Source organism: Buteo buteo, chromosome 21, assembly GCF_964188355.1.
Source record: "Buteo buteo chromosome 21, bButBut1.hap1.1, whole genome shotgun sequence".
Classification (NCBI taxonomy): Eukaryota; Metazoa; Chordata; class Aves; order Accipitriformes; family Accipitridae; genus Buteo; species Buteo buteo.
In genome coordinates this window covers 24,411,690-24,434,031 of record NC_134191.1, presented here as the reverse complement: position 1 = coordinate 24,434,031, position 22,342 = coordinate 24,411,690, and the positions used below count along the sequence as shown (strand labels likewise).

The following is a 22,342-nucleotide window of genomic DNA, read 5'->3' as shown; positions in this document are numbered from 1 at the left end:
GCCACTGCACATTGTATTTGTTTTTCTGTCACAATACAGTTTGTACTATGTTATTTGTAAAATCTGTGCTTAATTCAGGATTGGGCAAAACATGCATCTATTCTACAGCTCAGTGAAGGAGCCAAGTCTGAAACACTCCAGGTGTTTCCAACTTGCTAATAGCATTAAAAACATAACTCTTAACTGGAACTCTTAAAGCTTTCTAACACTATCACCAGTAAATAGAAGAAGTCACAAGGAACATTGGCTTGAGATACACTTGTTTGTTTGTCTATTATTTATAGACAAATATTACTTATATACTACTTGATGTGTTTATAAGTCAGTAAACATAAGAGAAGGAGGAATTGGAGAGAATCACCTGGGCAGCAAATCCTGGGTGATTTTCCCTCCAGAAATCAAAATACAGCTGTGTTTTACTATGGTTTCCACTTCAAAACTGCATCTTTGTGACACCATGCTTACATCTAGAAACAGTAAGACAAAAGAGAAACAAAAGATTAGCATCATTTACAGAGCTGATGATACTGCATACTAGAAAGAATGAAAGCCCAAGTTTGGCTTTTCTTCTCAAAAAAAAAAAGGGGGGCTGGGGAGGGGGCTGAGACTTCTTGGCTTTTATACAGTCTTATTTATTTCTACCATCTAAAATAATTCTTTGATTTTCTGTACTTACTGGTTGCCAATTCTGTTCAATAGTACGATATCAAGCTCTAGTCTGTCTTTATAATCTCATCACAGGATATTTCTTTAAGCTGTGAGTACATCTAACTTGTGTTTGTAGAATTTTGTCCTCTGATCCTAACACAGTAACAACAGCTTTAAGCATATTGTTTAACTGCATGCCAAAGTAAAAATCCTTAAACCATTTTCCCGTAGTTCCTGTGATACATTTAGCATGGCTAATACAAAGTTGCCCAGAAGTGTCGGGTTTTGTTTTGTGGGTTGTTTTTTTTTTTTTAATTAACAAAAGGTGACTTTGAGAAGCAGTGGCCAAGATAAAGAAAATTAACCTCAGAATCAATTTCAGAGACAGCATACCATGAAGCTGAAACAATTCATCCAGAAAAGGTTAATTTCATCAATGCTGCTGTTTGCAACTTCCAATAGTCTAAGCACTTCCTCTAATAGCATTTTAGGAAGTTCTCATAAACTCAATTAAAAGATACGGATGGTGATAAGCAGCGCATTGTGCGATCTCACAGGGCTACCTGAAAATGGACAAAGGTATGACCGAGATCGGAACCGGCTGCCTGGTGTTCAGCAGCGTTATCAACTGGCCCTTCCCTGGGAGCGGAGCCGGAGCTGCCACTGGCAGGCAGGCACAGCCAGGAGCGCTCCGGCGCGCACCTGAGCCACAGCCTGCGCTCCCCTTCTCCGTTAGGCTGTGGCTGGGCTGCGGCCATTGCTCACGATGCCGTTTTTAAAACTCTTCTTATAGAAGCTGTAAGAATTAACACTTTTTTCTTTTTTTTTAAAAGAGCACTCGAATCTCACAACGTTCAAATAATTACATTTTAACTGTTACGAATAAAGAAAATAAACAGGGATTAGAATCTTTAGAACCACTTAGATGCTTCAGAACTTCACCCTCTTGCTTATGTCCACAAAGCAACATGCAGGGCTGCGTCTCGTTATACCATTACTCCCTCTGCTAAGCCACAACAGAGCTATCGCAAAATTGGGAATGATGACAGCAGTCGCACCACGTCACCTGCAGCTCTGCCTTCTCCCCTCTGCTTTCCATTAATCTGCACTTCTGTGATTACCACAGGATGTAGTCTTGGCAAAGACTAACTCATCTAATTTACAATAACACTCCAAGACAATCGTAGTATCTTGAAATTAAGAACCATCAGACACTAGTTTTTGGAGGTCCTACAAAAACCCACATCTACTTCTGAAATCTGTCAGCTTGTTTTGATTTTTAAAGGAACCAAATTAAAACCTGATTCTGTTTCCATTCTTGAACAAGCTATTATAAATTACTTCTACTCAGCTAGCAATCAAACATCTCTTTTTGATCTGGGATCCTCTCGAGCTGCTCATCCTAAAACACAAACAATTGTCAACAAAAGCTGCTGCGTATACCTGCCACTTACTCAGACCCTCAGGTGCACATGCAGACCCTGCCTTGACACATCCATTTCTGAAAAATCTCACACACTAGACAAGATCCAAACTCTATAATGTAGCCACAGACCAAAACGAGTAAGCCCAAATTCTACTAAGCCCTTATACTGAGAATTTCTGGAGTGTCTAGAGGCCTCTATAAAGTGAAAAAATCGGTCAGCGGGAAGATGTAGCACAGCTGGAGAACAGTGCCCACACAGAGAAAATCCCAGTCACCATCATAAAAAAGCAGAACATTCTTGGTGACACTTTTATTGGACAGTTGTCACAGGAAAGATTAGCAAAGACTGAAAAGAGAGAGAAGCTAGCATACAAGATATGGAAGAAGCAAATAAATATGCCGATACCCACGTATACCAGGAAAGATCCTACTTGATTTGTACGGGAAACAGAAGAGGCTCTGGCTGGCTGCAGCTCTTAACGACACGCGCGAGGAAAGTTGAGAGCAGGCTGCAGCTTTTTGTTTACGAAATTTTCAGTCTCCTTTTCTCATCTCTGCTATAGAACTAAATAGACCGTAAGTCTATTTTGCCACCTTCTGTACCTGTAGCAAATACAAGGGCAAAAAAATCACATGACAAATGACAAGCTTTTGGCTCACAGGATTAAATTACCACCTTTCTTAGGTGTCAAAAGTGAAAGAAAGGAGAATCTCTTTGCTCTTACAAAGCATTGCAATCTGTTATAACTCTACTAAGGACTAAATTTAAGACACTATAAAGACAAGATGCATTATTTTAGGTTGGCCTTGAATACATTTTTTTTCCTTTTCTCATTTCTTTTTTTTTTTTTTTTTTTACACAAATCAAACTTGTATTTCCAGAATAAAGATAATAATTTCCAGTCAAGCTCAAAGGATGTCTACTCTCAACTGCAAAATAAAACAAGAGTTTGGATCTCATTAGTGAAGTATGTAACTAGCCTTATATCTGACAACAAAGAGTTTAACCAATTATCTGTAATGTTACTTTTTGAAGTAAGACATGATTTACGGAAGCGTGCCATGGCTCTGCACACCACTGCGCTGGCAAAATACAATACCACAGGACTGGTAATACAAGATGTTCCTGGCAGTCTTTTCATAATTTTTGTACTTAATTCATCTCCAAACAGAAGTTTAATCTCAGGTAAGCTGTTGGGAAGGAGATCAGAACCACACCAGGCTGGTAAGTCAGAACCACAGCCCCACCACAACAATTTCCTATGTCTATTCAATCTTCTCAATCAAAATGGCATTTTTGTCTTACCACAGTTTTCTGAATTTAGTTTCAGGAATTTAGTACCATGTGCAGCACATAGCATTCTTACACATTCAAAATACTAGGAAAGTAGGGCAGGAGTTACTTGCTTTGTCCTAAGGATCATCTACAGCTTGGTACCAAACTTCCATTAAGTCAGGCATTGAGCAAAACCAACCTCCTGTTCTTGCTGCCATGGTAAGCCTAGAAGAGAATCAGGCCTAGTAATATGAATTAGTCATTCATACAGCTTACCAAAACATCATCTCTTTTTAGAGGGAATTAATTCTATTGATCTTTGGTAAAAAGTGACTGGCTGAAGCAAAATGGCCTGCATAAAGGGTAAGATAAATTAAAGAAGGGAGAATTAGTTGAGCACTGGATGGGAAATCTAAGAGGTTACCAGAAGTGCCAGGATCAAGGAAAGACTGAAAACCTGAAAAATCACACCTAGTTTAAAGTCTAAACTAAAGGCTGGCGCATACTGAACAATTTGCAAGCTTGCCTCTAGAATGGCTGGGGAATACACAACCCATGCTAAATTCAAGGCAAGTTCAGGACACAGCATCGTTTGGGATCAGGCCCTTTATTGTTGTTTCGGATATGCTCTGCATTTCAGAATCAACCAGGGAGTATAAGGAAGATCATCTTCCACTGGGCAAAGATAGCAAGTGAACTTTCTTCTTCACCAAGGGATTGCAGTTTTCTCGAAAGAAGAACGTTTTCAATTATTCAAAAACTGGCATAGCAAACTGCACCAAGATCCGAGACCCTGCAGCTTTCTGAACTCAGCAAGTTCCTTCAGCTCCTGGCAGCACAGTGTGAGCAAAGTCTAGATCCAAGATTACTAACTTCATAACTTCTGGATTTGTCAGAGAGTGTTCTCCCCAGAGCAGCTATGCTGCATGTAGGACACAATTGTATAGAACAATTTGTAAAAGTACAAGAAATTCCTAAGTGTCACTTCACAGGCCACAAAAACCATATGCAGCCAGGACTGAAAAGAACTGTGTGCCTTGCTGCATGTGCAAGAGAAGGCAGAAACACTGCTGAACAACTTAGGTACCAGGACCAAAAGGTATCAGGGAATGGTTTAAGGATCATTAGGTTCCTCAAGCTGCAAGGAGCAGCAAGGAATAGGGAACCTGGGAGCATGGACATTAATTACTCACCAAACATAAGCACTACCTGTCGTCCGTCTCCCCCCCCCCCCCCCCCCAAATAAGCTGTCTACCAATGAAATTTTCATAGTATCTTTTTTTCTTTTTTCTAATCATAGCTGACTGACTACAGCATTTCTCAAATTCTCCCTTGTATTCATGATACAAGCCTGGGATTCACAATGCAGGGTGTTAAAAAAAAAAAATCAAAGTCAAACAAACAAATAAAATCATACTTTCAGCATGAAAGAGATTGATATTACCATCTAAAGCTAAAATTTAGTCAGTGTAAGACTACGACCACAACACCCAGTGTTTTCAAGGCCAAGTTCTATACTGTGTGTCAACTGTCAGAGAGGAAAGTGGTGCTGGAGCTTGATGTGCCAACTGTCAAATCAAATAGATGAAAACAACTCCTCAGTTTATTTTTTAAATAAATTTCATACATGGATGACTAGCAAGAAATGCATGTTCATACATTAACTATAAGCTGTTGAACAATCCTCACTTACTTTAAGTAATACGAGTCAAAAATGATGTCTTCTTATGAAAGACAAGACCTACTAGGTCTTTCTTCAAGGTAGTTTTTTTGTTTTAAGTAAGGGCATCAGTTCTTAAAAACTCCTTCCTGTTATGGGAGGATTTTATAGTTACAACTGCAATTAAAAAAAAGAAAACAAAATCCCAAAACTCCACACTTTTTGCCCATAAAATTTGTGACTACATGGCATTCTCCTAGCAGACTTCCATAGGTCTTTGCATTCCACAGAAGTTTTTGTCAAAGCTAAATTTTTAGTGGTGGTAGCTCAAGGCAAGGTTCCATGATGAAATTTTCAGTGAACTCTGCCTAATGATAACAGTATATTAACTATGAATCATATAATATCTGCAGTCTAAATTCAACTTAGAAACAGTTTCACCACTTGTTTTTGAAAAACAGTACACATTTATCTTGGACTGGTTTCTTAATGCGTAGAAATTGATTTTTTGGTTTTACCAAGTCAAATATCACACTAATTTAAAATATTTGAAAAATATGAAGGAGTTATCTGTTTACCAATTCTAACTCTATAATGAACACTGAAAATGCAGTCAATATGTCCATGGCTTAACAATCAGAAGTTTTACAGATGAGTCTGAAAGCTAGCAGGCTCTTCTTAGTTCTCTCTGAGAAGATACTGATTTATAAAAGACCTCTAACAAACTATTGCAGCCTTAACAGAAGCTTAGTTTACCATTTAATACCTGTAACAATAAGATACTTAAGATAGGATTTATAATATAGGTAACAGAATGTAACTTGGAATTAGAAAGTGACTTTAACCCCTTACGATGACATCTTAAAAAGTATTTGAATACAAAAATTCCAAGCTCACTTTCAGAGGTCAACACATTAACTCTCAGAGAAGTCATCCACTGTTGATAAACCTTGTACTATTCACCCTGAAGACTCACTGGAGTTTCAGTTACATTGTAAGTATGAAAAACATCTTCTTGTCTTTTCAATAAACTGTTCCATTCAAAGTTTGACAGCCAAGATACATGCGAAGTGAAAAGAAAAGTCAGGCAGCATTGTTCAACATCATTTTAATCTCCACCGAGGGAAAAATAATATAAACATGTTAACACAAACAGAAAGTTTTAGAAAAGACCATATGGTACTATGACAGGGTTTTAGTTTATAGAAATGTAATTTATAGTTTTATAAAAATTACATGAAAGAACAACAACATCTTTCAGTAACATCAGACAGTATAGAAAAAATAAATCTCAACATTAGTTGTACTCTGATGGTCCTTCTAGTAAGAAATTTAAAAGTGCTTTTCAATAACAGTGTTGCAACTCAAGATTAGTGCAATATGTCAAATCTGTTTTAAAGCAGATATTTATAGCAATTGTGCAAGTTCGTACAATTAACAAACCCCATCAATCTAAAAATTAACACTAAGTGAGGTAAGTATTCTAATTAGAATTAAACATTCCTTAAATAGCTTACATACCAATTCTACTACAAGGAAAATCCTGGTGTTTCTTCATAGGAAGGCTCAGACCTAAACATGATGTGAAACTTTTACTACAAATCAGTGATTACTTGGAATTTTAAAAAGCTCTTGCAAAATATACAGTTTAGTATGTTTACGACCCAATGCTACAAACAGTACCTAATGCAAAATATACCAACTTAAATAAAACAAACTTTACAGTTAGTGTACTGAATTTGCTTTTGCATACACTATTTTGTTCCCAAATTCTCCTAGAAGCTCCCACATAAAGTTAGCACATTAACTTAATGCAGAAATTTCACTGTATTTTTATCTGTAAATATGAACAATTTGGTTACCAACTATGACTGCAACTATGAGTACCATTACTCTTCGAGCAAGTGAAAAAAACCACAGCACTAGTTGGGAAAAAAAAGAAATCAAAATTTACCCTTCACTTTTATACATTACAAGTTAGCAACAGTAAAAGATACCCTACATTTCTATATAATATTTTCTGCAAGAATTCTCAGAAGTCTAAAATTAGTTTTAATTTTATTGTAGTTTCTTTACTCTGTGATTTACAATGCATAGTAACTATTGCCTTTTATATGCAGGCCTCATTTTAAGAGAGGCAAAAACTAGACTGCTAATGCTGAGCTCATCTGCATATGGAGCCAAAGGCATTTCGTATTTTATTTCTCAAGGTGTTTATAAGTAGGATTTAAGTCACTATCAACAACAGGAATAAAATATAAATTAATGAACTTTCATTCTAATAGGCTACAGCCCAAAAACCTACCAACTGAACTGTTTTTTATAGTGTTGCACTTAACTTTAATACTAAACTGACAGTTGAAGCCTGCACAGAACTCATTTTATAACAGTATTTCAATAGAAAAAGCAATAAATAAAATGCAGTATCTAAAAAAAAATGCCAGTAGCTTTAGTCTGCATTTCTCCCACCACAGTCCAAACTGCATCATCCAAAATAGGTCTGGGACAGTTTTTGGATACCAGCTGCATAGTTCTTTCAACATAACAGACTACCCATAACAATAAAAGAAGCAATTAAAAGCTTTCTACAGTAATATTATAATAGAATTCCAACAGAAAGACGGTACCCTTGAGTATGTGTCTCAATTAGCTTAAAAGAATTTGCTGCCTTTGCTCAGGATAGCTTCAGAAGTTAGACAGAGCTATTCTGTGACTGCATATTATCTCTACTGTGTTATTTTACAGGCAAGTTGAGTCTTTTTTAAATATGTTATATTAACCCTGATAATGATGTGGAGACTTCCTGCTCCTAAACCAGGAAGTTGTTTCCTAAAATTTAGTAACTTGTCATTGCAGTGACAAGTTGGTTAAGTCTTTAGCAGAGTCTCTAATCATCTGCTCTACCTTGGGATTTTCAGCTCCACTGGTTGCTAGCTCCTTGTCGATAAGCCCCAGGTTGTGCAAATTGAGGATGGAATCAGCAATAATCCGCGCTGTCCTCTTCTGATAGCCTCCAGACGTCACCATCAGGATTGGGATTCTGCGCCTCCTGGCAGCCTTGAACACAACTTCATCTCTCTTCACAATTCCCTGCAAGTTTACAACAGTTATTAAAAAAAAAAAAAAAAAGAAAAAAAAAAGAAGTGATATGAATATTACAAATACGGTATTTTAGTTCCAGTCTATGGTTTATAGATTCAGAGTATTGGATGCCTGATAAGTGATTAGGCCTTACATTTTACAATACAAATAAAAAATTCATTTAAAAGTCCCATTAGCAGGTTTACGTGCATAATCATTAAATAAATAAAAAGGAAAACAGCAAATCAAAAATCCTTGACTTGGTTTTAGAGGACATAACAGATAAGTCTTTAGTATAAATTCCTAGAAGAATTCCTGATCAGAGGCCATAAAGTCTAAACTGACTACAAAGTCTAGAAATGTTCACCCTATTTTACAGGCACAGATTTGAGACTAAGAAAGATTGTTTGAATTCAAAGCGCTTTAGTTTGTGCTCAACTTGCATAACACCCTTTGATAAAAGTTTAGCAACTTGATCAAGACTTCACAAACCTACAGAGGAACCAAAAAATCAAATCAGATTTTTCATATTCACAATCACTAGCTGAATTACAAGCTTCCAGTTTGTTTAACAAAAGCTAATACTAAAAGAATCTATGGCTGAAGGGGGAGTTCCAGAATGTAAGTAATGGTAAATCCATAGAAAGGAAAAGAAATTCTAAATAACCTCTTACTTATAGACAAGGGTATGGAACTAAAAAGTAACAAAAGATTGCTGACCAAGTGGTACTGTACTATCATTAAACTCATACAACAGAAGACTTTGAGTCTCTTCAGTTTCAAACAAGTACATGTGGGGAAAAAGAGAGAATTCAGAAATAAGTAAGAACAGAATTAAAATCTACTTTTCTGGAAAAAGTAAAAGCAGAGAGTTCCAGAGACACATAGGAGTAAGAGGCATAAATAATCCATTACAACTCCTCAAAAAAAAAAAAAAAAGACTAACAACATAATAGACAACAGCTTACAATGGACAGCTCAAAATTTAAATAACTGCAAAAGCTGGAGAAGTGGAAAGGGATTAAAGTGCAATCAAACACAAAAAATTAAGGAAGCAGCAGTAAAAGTGTTACAACAAAATGAGTATGCACTACTCAGACTGGTTAGAGAAAGACTGTAAATATGTCAAGAAATATTACCCTGCCATTAAAAAAAATTAGATCACAAACAATTGGTAGAGGGAAAGAATAAAATTCAAATGTAGCTGAAAAAAATATTTTTTAAAACCATATAACTGTAATGGTTTTTGTATAGTTTGACATAGCCCTGTAAAAGAACAATGGGAGTAAGGAATAATAACTGAAAAATAAGACAAAGGAAACTGAAGAATTATATTAGGAACAGATCCTTAAAGGAAGTAACAGAATTACAGAATGAGCTGTACTTCCCTTGGGAACCATTGCTGGATGTAGCAAACATTATACCACAGAAGAACTGGCAGCAGTCACTATTCATAGGAGCCTAACAGCCTCATCCCTGCTCCAGCATCTCTAGTGGCTGAGCCTGGAAGAACTGAGGGGAAAACACATGGGCTTATTCCAGCATTCGTGTGTTACCAAGAAAGAAAATACATCAAATGAAAATGACAGCCTGACACAGCTCCCACTTACAAAGGTAAGAGGGACTTATCCACTACACCTCAAGTTTTCTGGCTATAGCCTCAAGCACCAAGAAACTATTACTCATAGCACTCTGAGGAGGCATAATTTTGAGTAGAATTAACACTGTAGCAAGATTTTTAAACATTAATGACATCTACAACTGCAGTACTGAAGACTGGACTAGCGAACCTTGAAGAGATGAATTATCCAGGTTCAATGCCTTCAGTTTCAGCATTTCCAGTGGCCCGGGATTTCAAGCTCGGTGAAACATACTATTCACACCTAAGCCAACAAGATTAGAGACACAAGAAACCCTGCCCTCAATTCAGAAAATGAAGGCTTAGCTACAGAAACCTTTTCTCCATCAGGGACCCGAGCCACTGCTTGTGCAGAGAAAGAGCACTCTGCCTTTCATCTCTACTTGTGACCAGAAGAATTATTTCACCTTTCTTTCCCCATGCCCACATTTTGTCTCTTTCCCTACACAGCACCCAACAAGCTACAGCAACTCATTTTTCTTGGCAATTAACACTGCTCCTTCTCAAATGGCAGAAAATCTTTTGAAAAGGCACATCTTAAAGTATTCTCCATCTATCACTAGCTTCCATTTCTCTTGGTGGCCACTGCCCTCCAAAAAGCTCTGTTCTATCAAATGAGATCTTACACCTCAGGTCATATCCTCTCCAAGGTTAAAACTAAACGAGTCCAAGCCCCTCAGCTCTTCCTTTCTCCTTAGAGACTTCTACACAGCCATGGAAACAAAACCCGGAGATCCAGAGTGGCTCCCAAGTCTTTCCACCCTGGGTCCACCGAGGACGTGGCGGGCAGTCAGAAAGCAACGAAGCAGCTGCTCAGTGACAGAGACGATAAGAATGAGGAAATACATAAGGAAGCCAATAAAACCCAGCAAGGAGCTAAAGCTCTGTGCAAAATGAAGCACTTGAGAACTAAAGTACTGCAAAATAGAATGAAAACTGAACAGATCGAGTGATGGCTCAATTAGAAGGGAATCCGAGAGCTCACAAATCAAGAAAGCACGTTTCTATGTTGAACTGGTAGACACTAAAGGAGAACCAAATGTGAAAACAGCAGACACGCAGAACTGAGGAGCTGTCAGAGAAGGAATCATTTAAAAAATGGAGGAAATACAAGATCTGTAAATTTTTGTTTATTTTGAGAAAAGCAGACTTGTTATATCTGGAAGGTGAAGACTTCTACAAAGCCATGCAGAATAAATCAAAATTTAGATCTGGTAACAATCTGGGGAGAGAGAAGGTAAACTGAACTGTAAAAAGGTAATGATATTTGTATAGAAAAGAATGAGGAAAGGGAAAAAAACCAAATCTGTTCATTTGCTAAGAATACACAGACAGGTTGCACAAAATTACTAGGACTGGAAGATACCAGAAGAGCAATTTAAAACAGCTGGGAGTGCTACAGAGGAAATTAAGTGTAAGATACACACTGGGGGCAGGTGACAAAAGAAATACATCGCAAAAAGGGTTATGTGAGGGTAAAAGAAACAAAGAATGAACAAACCAAACAGGAAAAATAGGAGTCATGTGAAGTGTGAAAATATATGCCTCTCTGGTTACTGTCTGGTTACCGCTGTTCAAAATCAGTATATTTTAGAAAGACGACAAATGATACCGGAACAGGCACCTGAAGAACAAAAATATTTAGTCAGGAAGACACAACAAAAAAAAATGTAGTGAAAAGAGGGACAGAGATGTATCGATACATATCTGTAACAGGAAAATGCTCTGGTTTAGTGTAAAGTATGCACCTTACCTTCATCTAACAAATGGCCACAAGTCACTCTCAGGACTGCCTTCAGTATCTATTGAGGAGTGAAAGACTGTAGCTATTTTAGTATTATACAAACCTGAGGTGAAATAGCTAGTCCTCCCAAAGGATCGCCATCCAGAATATCAGTCCCAGCATTATAAACAATGATATCAGGTTTTAATTCATTTAATGCTCCTTCCACGTGAGTATGTACCTTCTGAAGATATTCTGTGTCCTCTGTACCCCACTCTAATTCCACCTTGCGTTTTATGGCACCTAAAAAATGTTCTGATGTTACTCAATAACCAAAGCATTGCTTCGACAGAAAACACAAGATTTAGGTAAGCAAGAGAAAGAGATAACATTTCCAGAAATTTTGTAAATATGCTGCATTTTCACAGAACCTTGAATTAAAGAAAGTTATTCAACTACTTGTTTTCCCAGCAAATGTAAGCACAATGACCTTGAAAAAATTCCACTGAAGACAGAAAATTAGATGTGGGGGCTGAGGAGGGAATAATCTGAGACACAAGTGGAAAATATTACTGAAAAGCAGCTGATCTGCATGTCCATTTACCAATCAGCAAAGAAATCATAAAGAAAATTATTAAAAGTAATCTAAATAAAGCATAAGGGAAAGAAAACACCAAATTGCTATTGCAGAGGAAACAGTTGGGGGAAAACACAAGATAAATATCACCGAGAAATTATTAAGATGTTTTATTTTTATCACAACACTCAAAGCTAACAGCAAGGGATCATGAATTTATGTGAACTGCTTTATGAATGTATAACAAGATTCATCTTTGCCCCAAGCATTTTCAATTTAATGTTCTTACCCTGTAATCCTACCAGAAGAGCAAATACCTATTCTTAATTTAAACCAAATTATTTCTAATGCTTCTAATAAAGCATTAGAAGACGAGGGTTGAGAAGGTAGAGGAAAGAAACCCAAGGTTTTGCAACCTAGCTTTGGGTGCTTTTACAGAGTTATGTGAAGTCTAAATCTGAATTCATCAACTCTACGTCAGAGGTGTTTAAAAGGTATGACTTCTACCTCACTATACCCTATGCCTTCAATTAAATGCCTTGGAGTCCTAAATCTGAAGTGTAGAGTCAGCACCCACCAAGTGTGCATGAATGCATTCAACACAGAATGATACTTATTTATTCTTGTGATTGCTGGGTAGGGCTTTTTTCTGCTTTTCATCCTTGTTCAGCATTAGTGAAGCATTCTTTCTCTTTATTTCATTGCATCAACATTACTTTCAAAGAATTTTGTTCCTTTATGATATTTTTCCTGAATTATTTTCTTATTGTTATATAAATGTTCATGTAAGTCTGCACAGCTGTGCTCTTCTAAACAGCACTTAGACCCTCTTCAGGGTAAAGAATCCGCTAGCTGGATAGAGCTTTAGAGGAGGAGGTAAACACATTAGCATGGGGACAAATAAGTATTGTTCTGATGAAACCATTAAGAAGTTGAGACAATCGTGAATAAGATTCCATGCCTCTGTAGGTCTCTTGTCTTCATCTCCACCACAAAACACAGAATTACAGATTAGTTATTATCCAGATCAGGGACTACCGAGGGATGCAGTGATGCATCTGTAGGTTAGAATGAACACAGCTTTTGCATTTGACACCCTTTTGTCCATCTCTTGCTAACTAGTGAATGTATTTCTACAGCTTTGAAAACTGTAAAATGACACTCAAACAAACAGCAACACTTTTTTAAGGCCTTGAGTTTCAGCTATCAACTTTTTATGCTCACCCTTCAGTGAACTAGTCCTTTTCCCCATCCATCTTCTCCTTTCTCTTCCTAAATGTCTGTGTAATTCCAAACTACTTCCCCTTAGGGACTCAATACGCCTATGGCTAAGCATTAGGCAGTGTTAGCTATTCTTCCCCCCCGCCCCCTCAAGGAAGTGTATGGGACAAAAAAATGTACAGAGACTCCTGTAATAAAACATGGAGAAAATGAGTAGGAAGTCCAGGGAGAGAGCAATCAGAGTTTACCCTAAGAATTCAAACTCCCAGGTTCAAGCCTCGACCTCTCTTCAAAAAGATACCCTCCCTGATCTCATCTTCATCTGGTCACCTAGCAGGAGAGAGTTTAAAGGATTTAGCCACTGAACTCCTATTTAGATACCCTTATGCAGACTACAAGGAACTACATATTCACATGTCTTTGGCCACAGCCTTCTGCACCTCACGCTTCATCTGTAGAAAGGGAATGATAGTATTCCCAGCTTCACAGAAGAGAGGTGAATTCAGTTTTTCAGATTTGCTAACAAGGGCTTACTTTGTTTTGGTCTTAATCCATCTGTTCAAAATGTTGCCATTTGAGATATGAATAAAGAAATGCTTTTCTTAGGAAAAAATATACCTTCCATTTGCTTGCAATTTGTCTGCTTACAGACAGGATGTGCTTTAAATGGTCTTTTTTTAGATTAATACCTTGAAATACATATACTACAATTTTCAAAATCTTTACTAGTTAAAAAACAGAAGTACAATGCACTGCACCTAATTCTTGCCAGGAATCCAAATAAAGTAGGCTTTTCAGAATGACAGCATCACTGAAGAAATTCAACAGCAGAAGAACATCTCCCCCAATAAACTATGATTCAGGTAACAAATTAAGCCTGTAATAAGTGAAAGTGTAACAGAATCAAAGATCAAATGAACTTTGGGCTTTCACATTACAATTTAACCATTATCAAAACCCCACTAATTAATTGTGAGAGGTCACCAGACACAATAGGTACATCACAGTAGGGATAAACAAACAACAAAAAAAAAATTAAGCACCAGCTCTTAACGTTTGTATGACTTCCTTTTGTTTCCCAACTTGTGTCACATTCAGATGCATCTTGTTTTCTAGATGCTTATAAAACAAGCTCTACTGGAAAGACAACGCCTAAATATGTTTTAATTTATAACTTTCAAAAGAACATGAAACCTTTTTACACAGTATTAGCTAATCCTTAGTGAATTCTTCATAAATTTAGTGTAAAGGAAAGATTCAGTTCTAACAGTTATCTTCAAATCAAAAGGATTATTTAACTTGCTGTTCTAACCATGACATGAGCTTTTGAATGGACTGCTAACAAAGTCCAGGTAATACCCACACCTTGCATTCCAGAAATTCATTCCAGAAACAATGGAAAACACTACAGTATTAACATTATTGTGATATATCACAGTGATCATTGAAAATTGTATGGCCAATGTGAAATTAAAAAAAAAAAATCTAGTTAACATTGTTGCAAGGAAGCTTATTAGTAAATTAAGAAGTTATTTAACAACACAGTAGGTCTTTCACATTTTGGAATATGAATTTCAATTATACTTACGTTTAGCAAATCCATCCCCTGGGTAAATGTACCTATTGTACACATCCATAATATATACCCGATGATCATCCATAAAGTCCCTCTCATGGCCATTTCCCTGAAGAAAATTTACAGTTAGCTATTCCTAGTATACTAACACAGAATTAAGTAATCTACAAATGCTAGAGTAATTCAGACTACAAAGATCTAATATTTAAAACTCTTCTGTCATTCCGTTATTTATAGTCTTGAAGGTTATTTTGAGGTGTAGAGTTCTGGGGGCTTTGACAGTATCAGTCTGAAGACAGCAGGTTCAAAATCAACATCCTAATATTTCTGTGAAGGTAATTATCATAGATCTCATTGCACATATAAGAAAAATACAACAAAAATTAGAACCCAATTGTCTTCAGCAGCATCACAAAAGCAATCTCTCGTCTTCCAATTGTGCAAAAAAAAGTCACTTTCAACTGCTGCAGAGATACTGATATTCTTATACAAGGATTAATAAATAAATAAAGCTGACTACAGCTCTTCTGACAATTCAAGCCTTCGTGAGATAAGCAATCCCTGGAAAAATTACAAACACTAAACACCCAACAGTTTAACATATTGTTTAACACCCAGAATTTCTTACAAAAAGATTGCATTGGGTGTAAAGATGGATGCTCAGGAAAAAACTCAGATTCTCAGTATTTCCCCTCCCCCCATTTCTGAATTTAAATAGTATTCTTTTGGCTCTCATTTAGACTTTTTTCCACTAATATAAAATCATCTTTTCACAGCAATCGCCAAGATAATTTTGTTGAAATCAGTGTATCATACAGGACCCCAGCCCCTACCCCCAATAGACTTTCATTTAAACTACAAAACCAGACATTTCCACAGATTTAACGCCGTAATTCAGTTACATAATTTATGTCCCTGGACAGTTAAGCTATATTTCTGCTACAGCCTCCCTTCCAAGAATCACTGGGCTGAAGCTAGTCAATCTGTGTGAAAGAGGAGATGGGAAGCACCAGAATTGCATTTCTTTATTCTAAAAAATGGCAACACGTACTTATTTCTTCAACACCTTTGGTCCACAAATAAACAGTACACGAACAGAAATCTAGGAATATGAGAGCCTCTGGGTAAATCATTTTCTTATGAAAGGTGAAACTCGCCAATGCACCAAGAACTGGAACACTTACAAGATGAGAGTATAGATGCATACTTAAAAAGGATCTGCTGAGCTACTACTTCAAACACCTCTCATTCCCCAAAGAAAGGAAACAAAGGGGTGATTTAGTGTGCAGGCTGAGATTACCAGCATGATACCTGAAAATCAAAATACACCCCAAGAAGTTCTTAAAAAACAAAACAAAGAAACACCCCAGAAAAGCACAAAAAAATGCACACCCTGACAGGGATGGCTGAAGAGAATCATGAACACAAAACATCTTTCTATTGCATAATCTGTGTCCTTATTTCATGGTAATTTTAGGATGCCTTAACTTGCAGATAAGAGAAATGACAGAAGATGGAAAACTTGCAGCCATTAGGCTTCCTCACTGCCATGGAGCTACTTAAAAATGGTTTATTTACACATAATAAATTATCTTCAATGCTTCAGTTTGGACATAATTTTAGTGCATTAACTGCTTTTCTAAAAGTAGTATTTCCCTCCCTTCAGGATTTATTTTGGAAATCCCACCAAAGATGAGATTTGTTCTCAGTACCCACAGTAAATCACTTTACCAGGTGAAGAATGATGTATTCTTTACTTCATTAGCCTTAAGCCAGGCTTTCCATTAAAACACTGAAGGTCAAATTCATCCCCTGCAAAGGTTGCTGCAATGATCATGCACGCTGAACTAACTGTAATTCTGTTTTAAGAGATTCTTGTTTCTTCTGGGATACTGATCTACTCTAGAGACCATTATGCCTCAGATCAGTAACTCAAAAATATTTTTCCATCTAGCCACATGATGGAGCTACAACTCAGTTTAATTTTACTGAACTGGCTTAACAGCCTTTTGCACCATAAAATAATTAAAACAACTGTTCAGTTTCCATCATCTATGATTAACTTTGTATTCTGCAAGTTGACAGTTTACACTACTATTAGAAAAAAATGGTATTTATCACACACTTGTATTTCAAGCAAAACATCTGCACTACTGAATATAAGTAAGCTACTCACCTGATGAGCATCCAGATCAATAATTGTGGCTTTAGATACCCCTTGTACTCTTTCAAATAAGAACTGGACATATAAACAAAGAAAAAGATGGAGAACATTCTTCAGTTAGGTGACAGATTGAACTGGAGGCTTGATGCTTGCACAGGATATCACTGTTCTGATTTGAATGTAGAGTGTACCTCCATTTCATTCACCAAATAAATGGCTAAATGATTCTAATATATTTAATTACAAAAGCTCTAGTTATTTCACATGAAAAAATAATTTTTGTGGTTATACAATAACAAAACCTATACATTTCCACCAGGTGAAATGCATGAAGCATGCATTTCACAGTCATCTGTGCAGGCATCTGCCTACCTATTGAGAAAGTTGGTGGAGAGAGGGAAGAAAGAGATTTCTACTCATCTCCTCTTTCTCCCACAAAGTACCAGACACAACATAGGATCAAGGACATGTCTTTCTACAGCATCCTGCACTAACCTGTAACATGGACTCTGCAAATAAGGCGTAAGCCCAATGTCACTGAAGCCCAGGGCAATAAACCCTTTTGTAGTAACGCTGGCTCTACACAGACATAGCTGGTACATCTCTGCTCTCGCACCAGCCAGACAGAAAAGGACAGGTCCAGCTAGGGATCATCAAGCTGATCGTGGCACTGGTGCCGTGAGAGGCTGGGGTGGAACCAGCGACAGCACGGAGACACCAACAGCAACAACTATGGGTTGGGAGAGGGTGAAGCAAGAGCTGCACGAGCCCCAAAACATCAAGGAGCTAACTTCATGAGACACAAACAGCACAAGTGAGGCTTATCAGCAGGAAGGGAGAAACAGTCCACTGTGATGGCATCCAACTGTATAAGCATGAAATCTACCATGTAGAAAAAGCTGCTGTAGGGACTGTATGCATTAAAGCCACTTTTAGTAACAGAATTCATTTCTCATTCCACGTCTGTGAAGAAAAAAATATTTTTTAATTCCTTGAGTCTTAACTTTGACAAGTTACTATCTTTAATATAGACATGCTAAAACCCAAAGAATTTGTACAAACTGTCACCCACTATAATTTCTCAATCTGTATTTTAATGATAGGGAAAATAGAACACTGTGGATTACTTTCCTGCAAATTACCACGTACAGAAATTAGGATGTTATGTCATAGTGTGCTGCAATCACTAGAGCTTTTTTGATTATTACTGATACTTTATAAATATTCTAGTATACAAATATACCATAGTACATTTGATAAAAATAAGCCTAATTGCAGAAGGCTCTTGCTTCAGCCTTTCAACGGCTAAATACCAAATGTATTCATTCACATTCAATGATAATTTTGGAGACACTCACATTTTTATTCATGAATTTGAACCAGTCTGAGCACTGTATAGTGCAGCTTGATTCAGAGAGAGGATTTCTGTCTCCGCATTTGTCTTGATTGTAACCACTAAAACTAATATGGAATTTTCAGGTTCAACTGCAAGGCTAGGATAATTATCATTAAGGATATTAAAAGTCAATCTGGTTTGATTTTGAATGGTTTTTTTCCCAAGATGACATTATTAATGCAATTGTAGTGGTTCATATTTACATTCATAATTCTGACCCCTGCAACTCTTCCCTTCCACTTAACAATACTGCATACGTGTTATGTTCTTTCTGCAGCATCAAGTACCACACCATTTTCCCATTCCCACCCATCTACAGATGGCTTTATTTTCTCCTATTAAGATGCAAATTAGTTCTTATGAATTTGTGTGGATTTTTTTTCCATTTGCACAAATAGTAGAAAATACTGGTTTAAGAGTACTTCTTACCTTTATAGCCAGTGTGATATCAGCATATGCGCAAAATCCTCCACCTTTGTCACTTGAACAGTGATGAAAACCACCACCTAAACATAAAAATGTTGAAGAGGTGAAAAGCTAGATACTAAGGAACATTAATGGTCTTTGCAAAGAGACAGAGATCACTTACACGTCAGGCACTTTTTTTTCTTTAGCAAATACCACACCTAGAGCTGTTAAACCCTTACCTAGCAATGCAAAACATCTCACAGGGCTTCTGTACAGATCTTACGTGTGGCCTACCAGACCATCAGGCAAAGGATGTGCAGAAGCCCAGATTAAGAGGAGTTGTCCCCGTCATCTAGCAAGCACCCGAAGAACTGAGAAATGTATATATATGTAACACATGGTGCCTCCACGACAAAGCATACTGCTTTGAAAGTTCAACTCCCCCAGGCTGTTGGAGTTGCATAGTTAACATTACAGGGCAGGTTGAAAGTTCTTTTCTATGCTGAACATCGGGTCAAAAAAAATACCAAACCAAGAACTATGGTGTTATTTGCACATGCCATTGTCTTTTGCAAACACTCAGGCCAGAAGAAACTTTTAAGAACTCCTCTTTAAAACACAAACACACACACTCTTCACATGAAAAGAGTACTTAGACCTCCCCAGCCCAAAACTTATTTTTAATATAATAAGCCAGAACTTTTTACTGAGACACCCACTACAAATATCTAAGCAAGAAACATAAACAAGCTCACGTTATATATCAGTAAATATGACAGGCTTTCGGGTTTGTTTTTAACATTGGATATTCACTTTGCAAAGGATACATGTAAGAAATAACGGAAAAATCCCAGAACTGATGAGCTCTGTGAAAAGGACAAGCTAAGTTTTACATGACACAAAATATTGCTTCAATATTTTACTGGGTTTGCATTGCTATTTACTATGAGCAGGAGAGCAGATTTATATTCACTATATTCTTCATAATTTGTTCATTCAAGTCTTTTTCAGGAAAAACTGCACAGCCAGATATAGACACTAACTAGTGCAGCCCTGCTCTCCAGCATACCAACCAATCCCTTGATCTGGTATAATATATAAATTAGCTGCTGACAAGATCTACGATAATTATTTTATAATTTAATGAAAACAAAGATTTTATTGAAATATTTACATTTACTCCAAATTCTTCCTTATTTTTTTCCACACAACTTCAATCCAAACACTTTTCCTTATATATGATATCATACCTTCATCCAGTTATCTTTTTTTCTTTCCAAAAATATTTTATTTAATAACGGGTGGTAGTGGATAAGAAAACAAATCCAGTACTTTTTCCATTTTTTTCCTTTAGAGTTGACCTTTGTTAAACACAATCCAGTCACATTCTGTTATTATAAACAGAATACACATTGTGCTAAATGAAAATGATACGATTTTAAACACATTATTTCAAGTATCATTTAATGTACTACATTTGTACTTACCCACATTGATCGCCCAGCCTCTATCAACAGCAAGTTTTCCTGCCTTAAGAAAATTACGGTGAGAACTTCATGAATGAATGAGGCAACCATTTAACACTGTCTGCTTCCACCCCAAATGCAACTCTTGGCAGTCGGACACGCCCATCGAATTTTCAGATGTTTTACCACTGCAGGTCATTCTGCATGAGAGCTCTGAATACGAGCCATACAAAACTATCCTCAGCATAATTAGTTGAAAAAATACTTGATATCCCATCTTTATTTCATTCTCTGGCAGTTGAACAGATCTAAAACTAACTGCACTTTGCAGAGATGAACACTGACCCCTAGCAGACAAATGAGAAAGGGGAAAGTACAAGTGGTGGCAAGAGTAAAAAGTGAGCAAAAATCTCCTAATATCCTTCCTGTTCATGTAAAAATAGGAGGAATGTAAGCTCAAAATCCTGAAAATACAGATTAACATAGTTTCAGCTGTGGGTGGGGACAGAAAAACGCTACAATACAAAGTGTGCTGTGACTTTTAAATTATATAGCATGCATAGTATAGAATATTACCAATCTTTTCCCTTCCACTACAGAAAAACTACGCCTGTATCTCTCCTTTGAACTCAAATGACATTCAGGGAAGGGAAAGTATTGACAGGAAGAGATACAAAAGGCTTAAATCATGAAATTTTAATTGAAAAACCTGACTTATTTTGGCCTGGAAGAGTCAAGCAAGTGTTTAACTGCAGTATTCCTTAAGTGTCATATTAAAAACCAGAAGATATTACTAGCCAGAACTATAAATAAATAAGGGGGTGTGTGTGTGTGTGTGTAAAACCAGATTATTTTTTTCCATAATCACAGAAAGAACATATTACACATCATATATGAAAGTAAGTTTGAACAGTTGAGAATTCTTCATCCCCAATATTTACATTTGAACAGTTCTAATTTAGTATTAAGAAAACTACTGGGAAAGTAAACATCATCCTGTTATGAGTGTGCTAACTTACACAAATTAGATCTTGAGAAAAGATTGTAATTTCTGAACTATAAAACCCATTAAGTCACAGGGAAAGCACATTATCTGTGATTTAGCATACTTCCTAGGGATTCCTCACCAAAAAACAATCTTCCCATATTGCTAGAAAATCATTAAAAAGTACAGAAACTCAACAGGAATTTTCACAATAAACAGGACCACCAGGAATAGCAGAAGATTGTACTTCTGACTGGTACTGTACAAATTTTATTGTCTGACAAATCAAAACTGCTTTTAAAGTACATACCTATTTCCCCATAATGAAAAATTAAAAAAAAAAAAAAGTAAAAATAACAGCATATGGCATCAAGATCAATCCAAAAGTGACCAGTGATGTCATGTGTATTTCAGGAGGCATGACACAAAGGCGTAATAGACAACTAGTGGCTATCTCTTCTACATGACCACATTCATAACTAGTGAACACACTTCATGAATTAAAGATAACACAAGCACAATGAAAAACATCACAAAACTATATAGAAGTATTGACTAGTTAGAACCAAGTGGAAAAGACTTCACATACGCATACTGTCAAGACCCTTAAGAAGTATCAAAGGTAGAAATACTAGGAAACTAGACTTTTGCCAATTATTTTTCTCTTCTACCATTTCCTTCATTCCTCATAAATATTGTACAGAAAAAGACAGCATGACTATAATAACAGAAGACTCTGCACATTCCTATTCAGACAGGACTTTGCAGACCAGAAACCCCCATCTCAATAATCACTACTGACTGCAGTCAGAAATATGGCACAGAAGAGAGAACTGACCAGGAGTCTGAAGTGATGCTGATGAACTAAATGGAGACAGAAAGGAGCTACTTCTTTGAGCGACAACCAAAAATTTTTAAGCACCTTGAACTATATGAACCACATGAAACCAGAACTCTTTCTCTCTACTACTACCCAGTCTATAACATCAGCTTTAAAAAAAAGTCAAACTACCCCCAAACTTCCCAGCAGTCCATTGAAAGCAAGATGACTACACAAATATCAACAAAACCAGTTTGGTACTATCTCCAGCTCCTG

The 22,342-nt window shown here is 36.7% G+C and overlaps 1 protein-coding gene across 5 annotated transcripts in view; it reads right to left on the bottom strand.

Annotated features, from left to right (window-relative positions):
- Positions 1 to 6,077: 6,077 nt before the first annotated feature.
- HDAC11 (histone deacetylase 11) overlaps positions 6,078 to 22,342 on the bottom strand; it is a 30,451-nt gene continuing 14,186 nt past the window's right edge. For 3 of the 5 annotated variants that reach the window (XM_075053612.1, XM_075053615.1, XM_075053614.1), the window contains 6 exons: positions 20,283 to 20,325; positions 18,817 to 18,893; positions 17,004 to 17,066; positions 14,840 to 14,936; positions 11,578 to 11,756; positions 6,079 to 8,100 (listed from right to left, as the gene is read on the bottom strand). In XM_075053612.1, the coding sequence (XP_074909713.1) occupies positions 7,858 to 8,100; positions 11,578 to 11,756; positions 14,840 to 14,936; positions 17,004 to 17,066; positions 18,817 to 18,893; positions 20,283 to 20,325 (702 nt within the window). In that variant the 3' untranslated portion in view covers positions 6,079 to 7,857. Of the gene's footprint in view, positions 8,101 to 11,577; positions 11,757 to 14,839; positions 14,937 to 17,003; positions 17,067 to 18,816; positions 18,894 to 20,282; positions 20,326 to 22,342 lie in introns of all 5 variants that reach the window. The other 2 variants (XM_075053613.1, XM_075053616.1) reach the window with 2 other exon arrangements.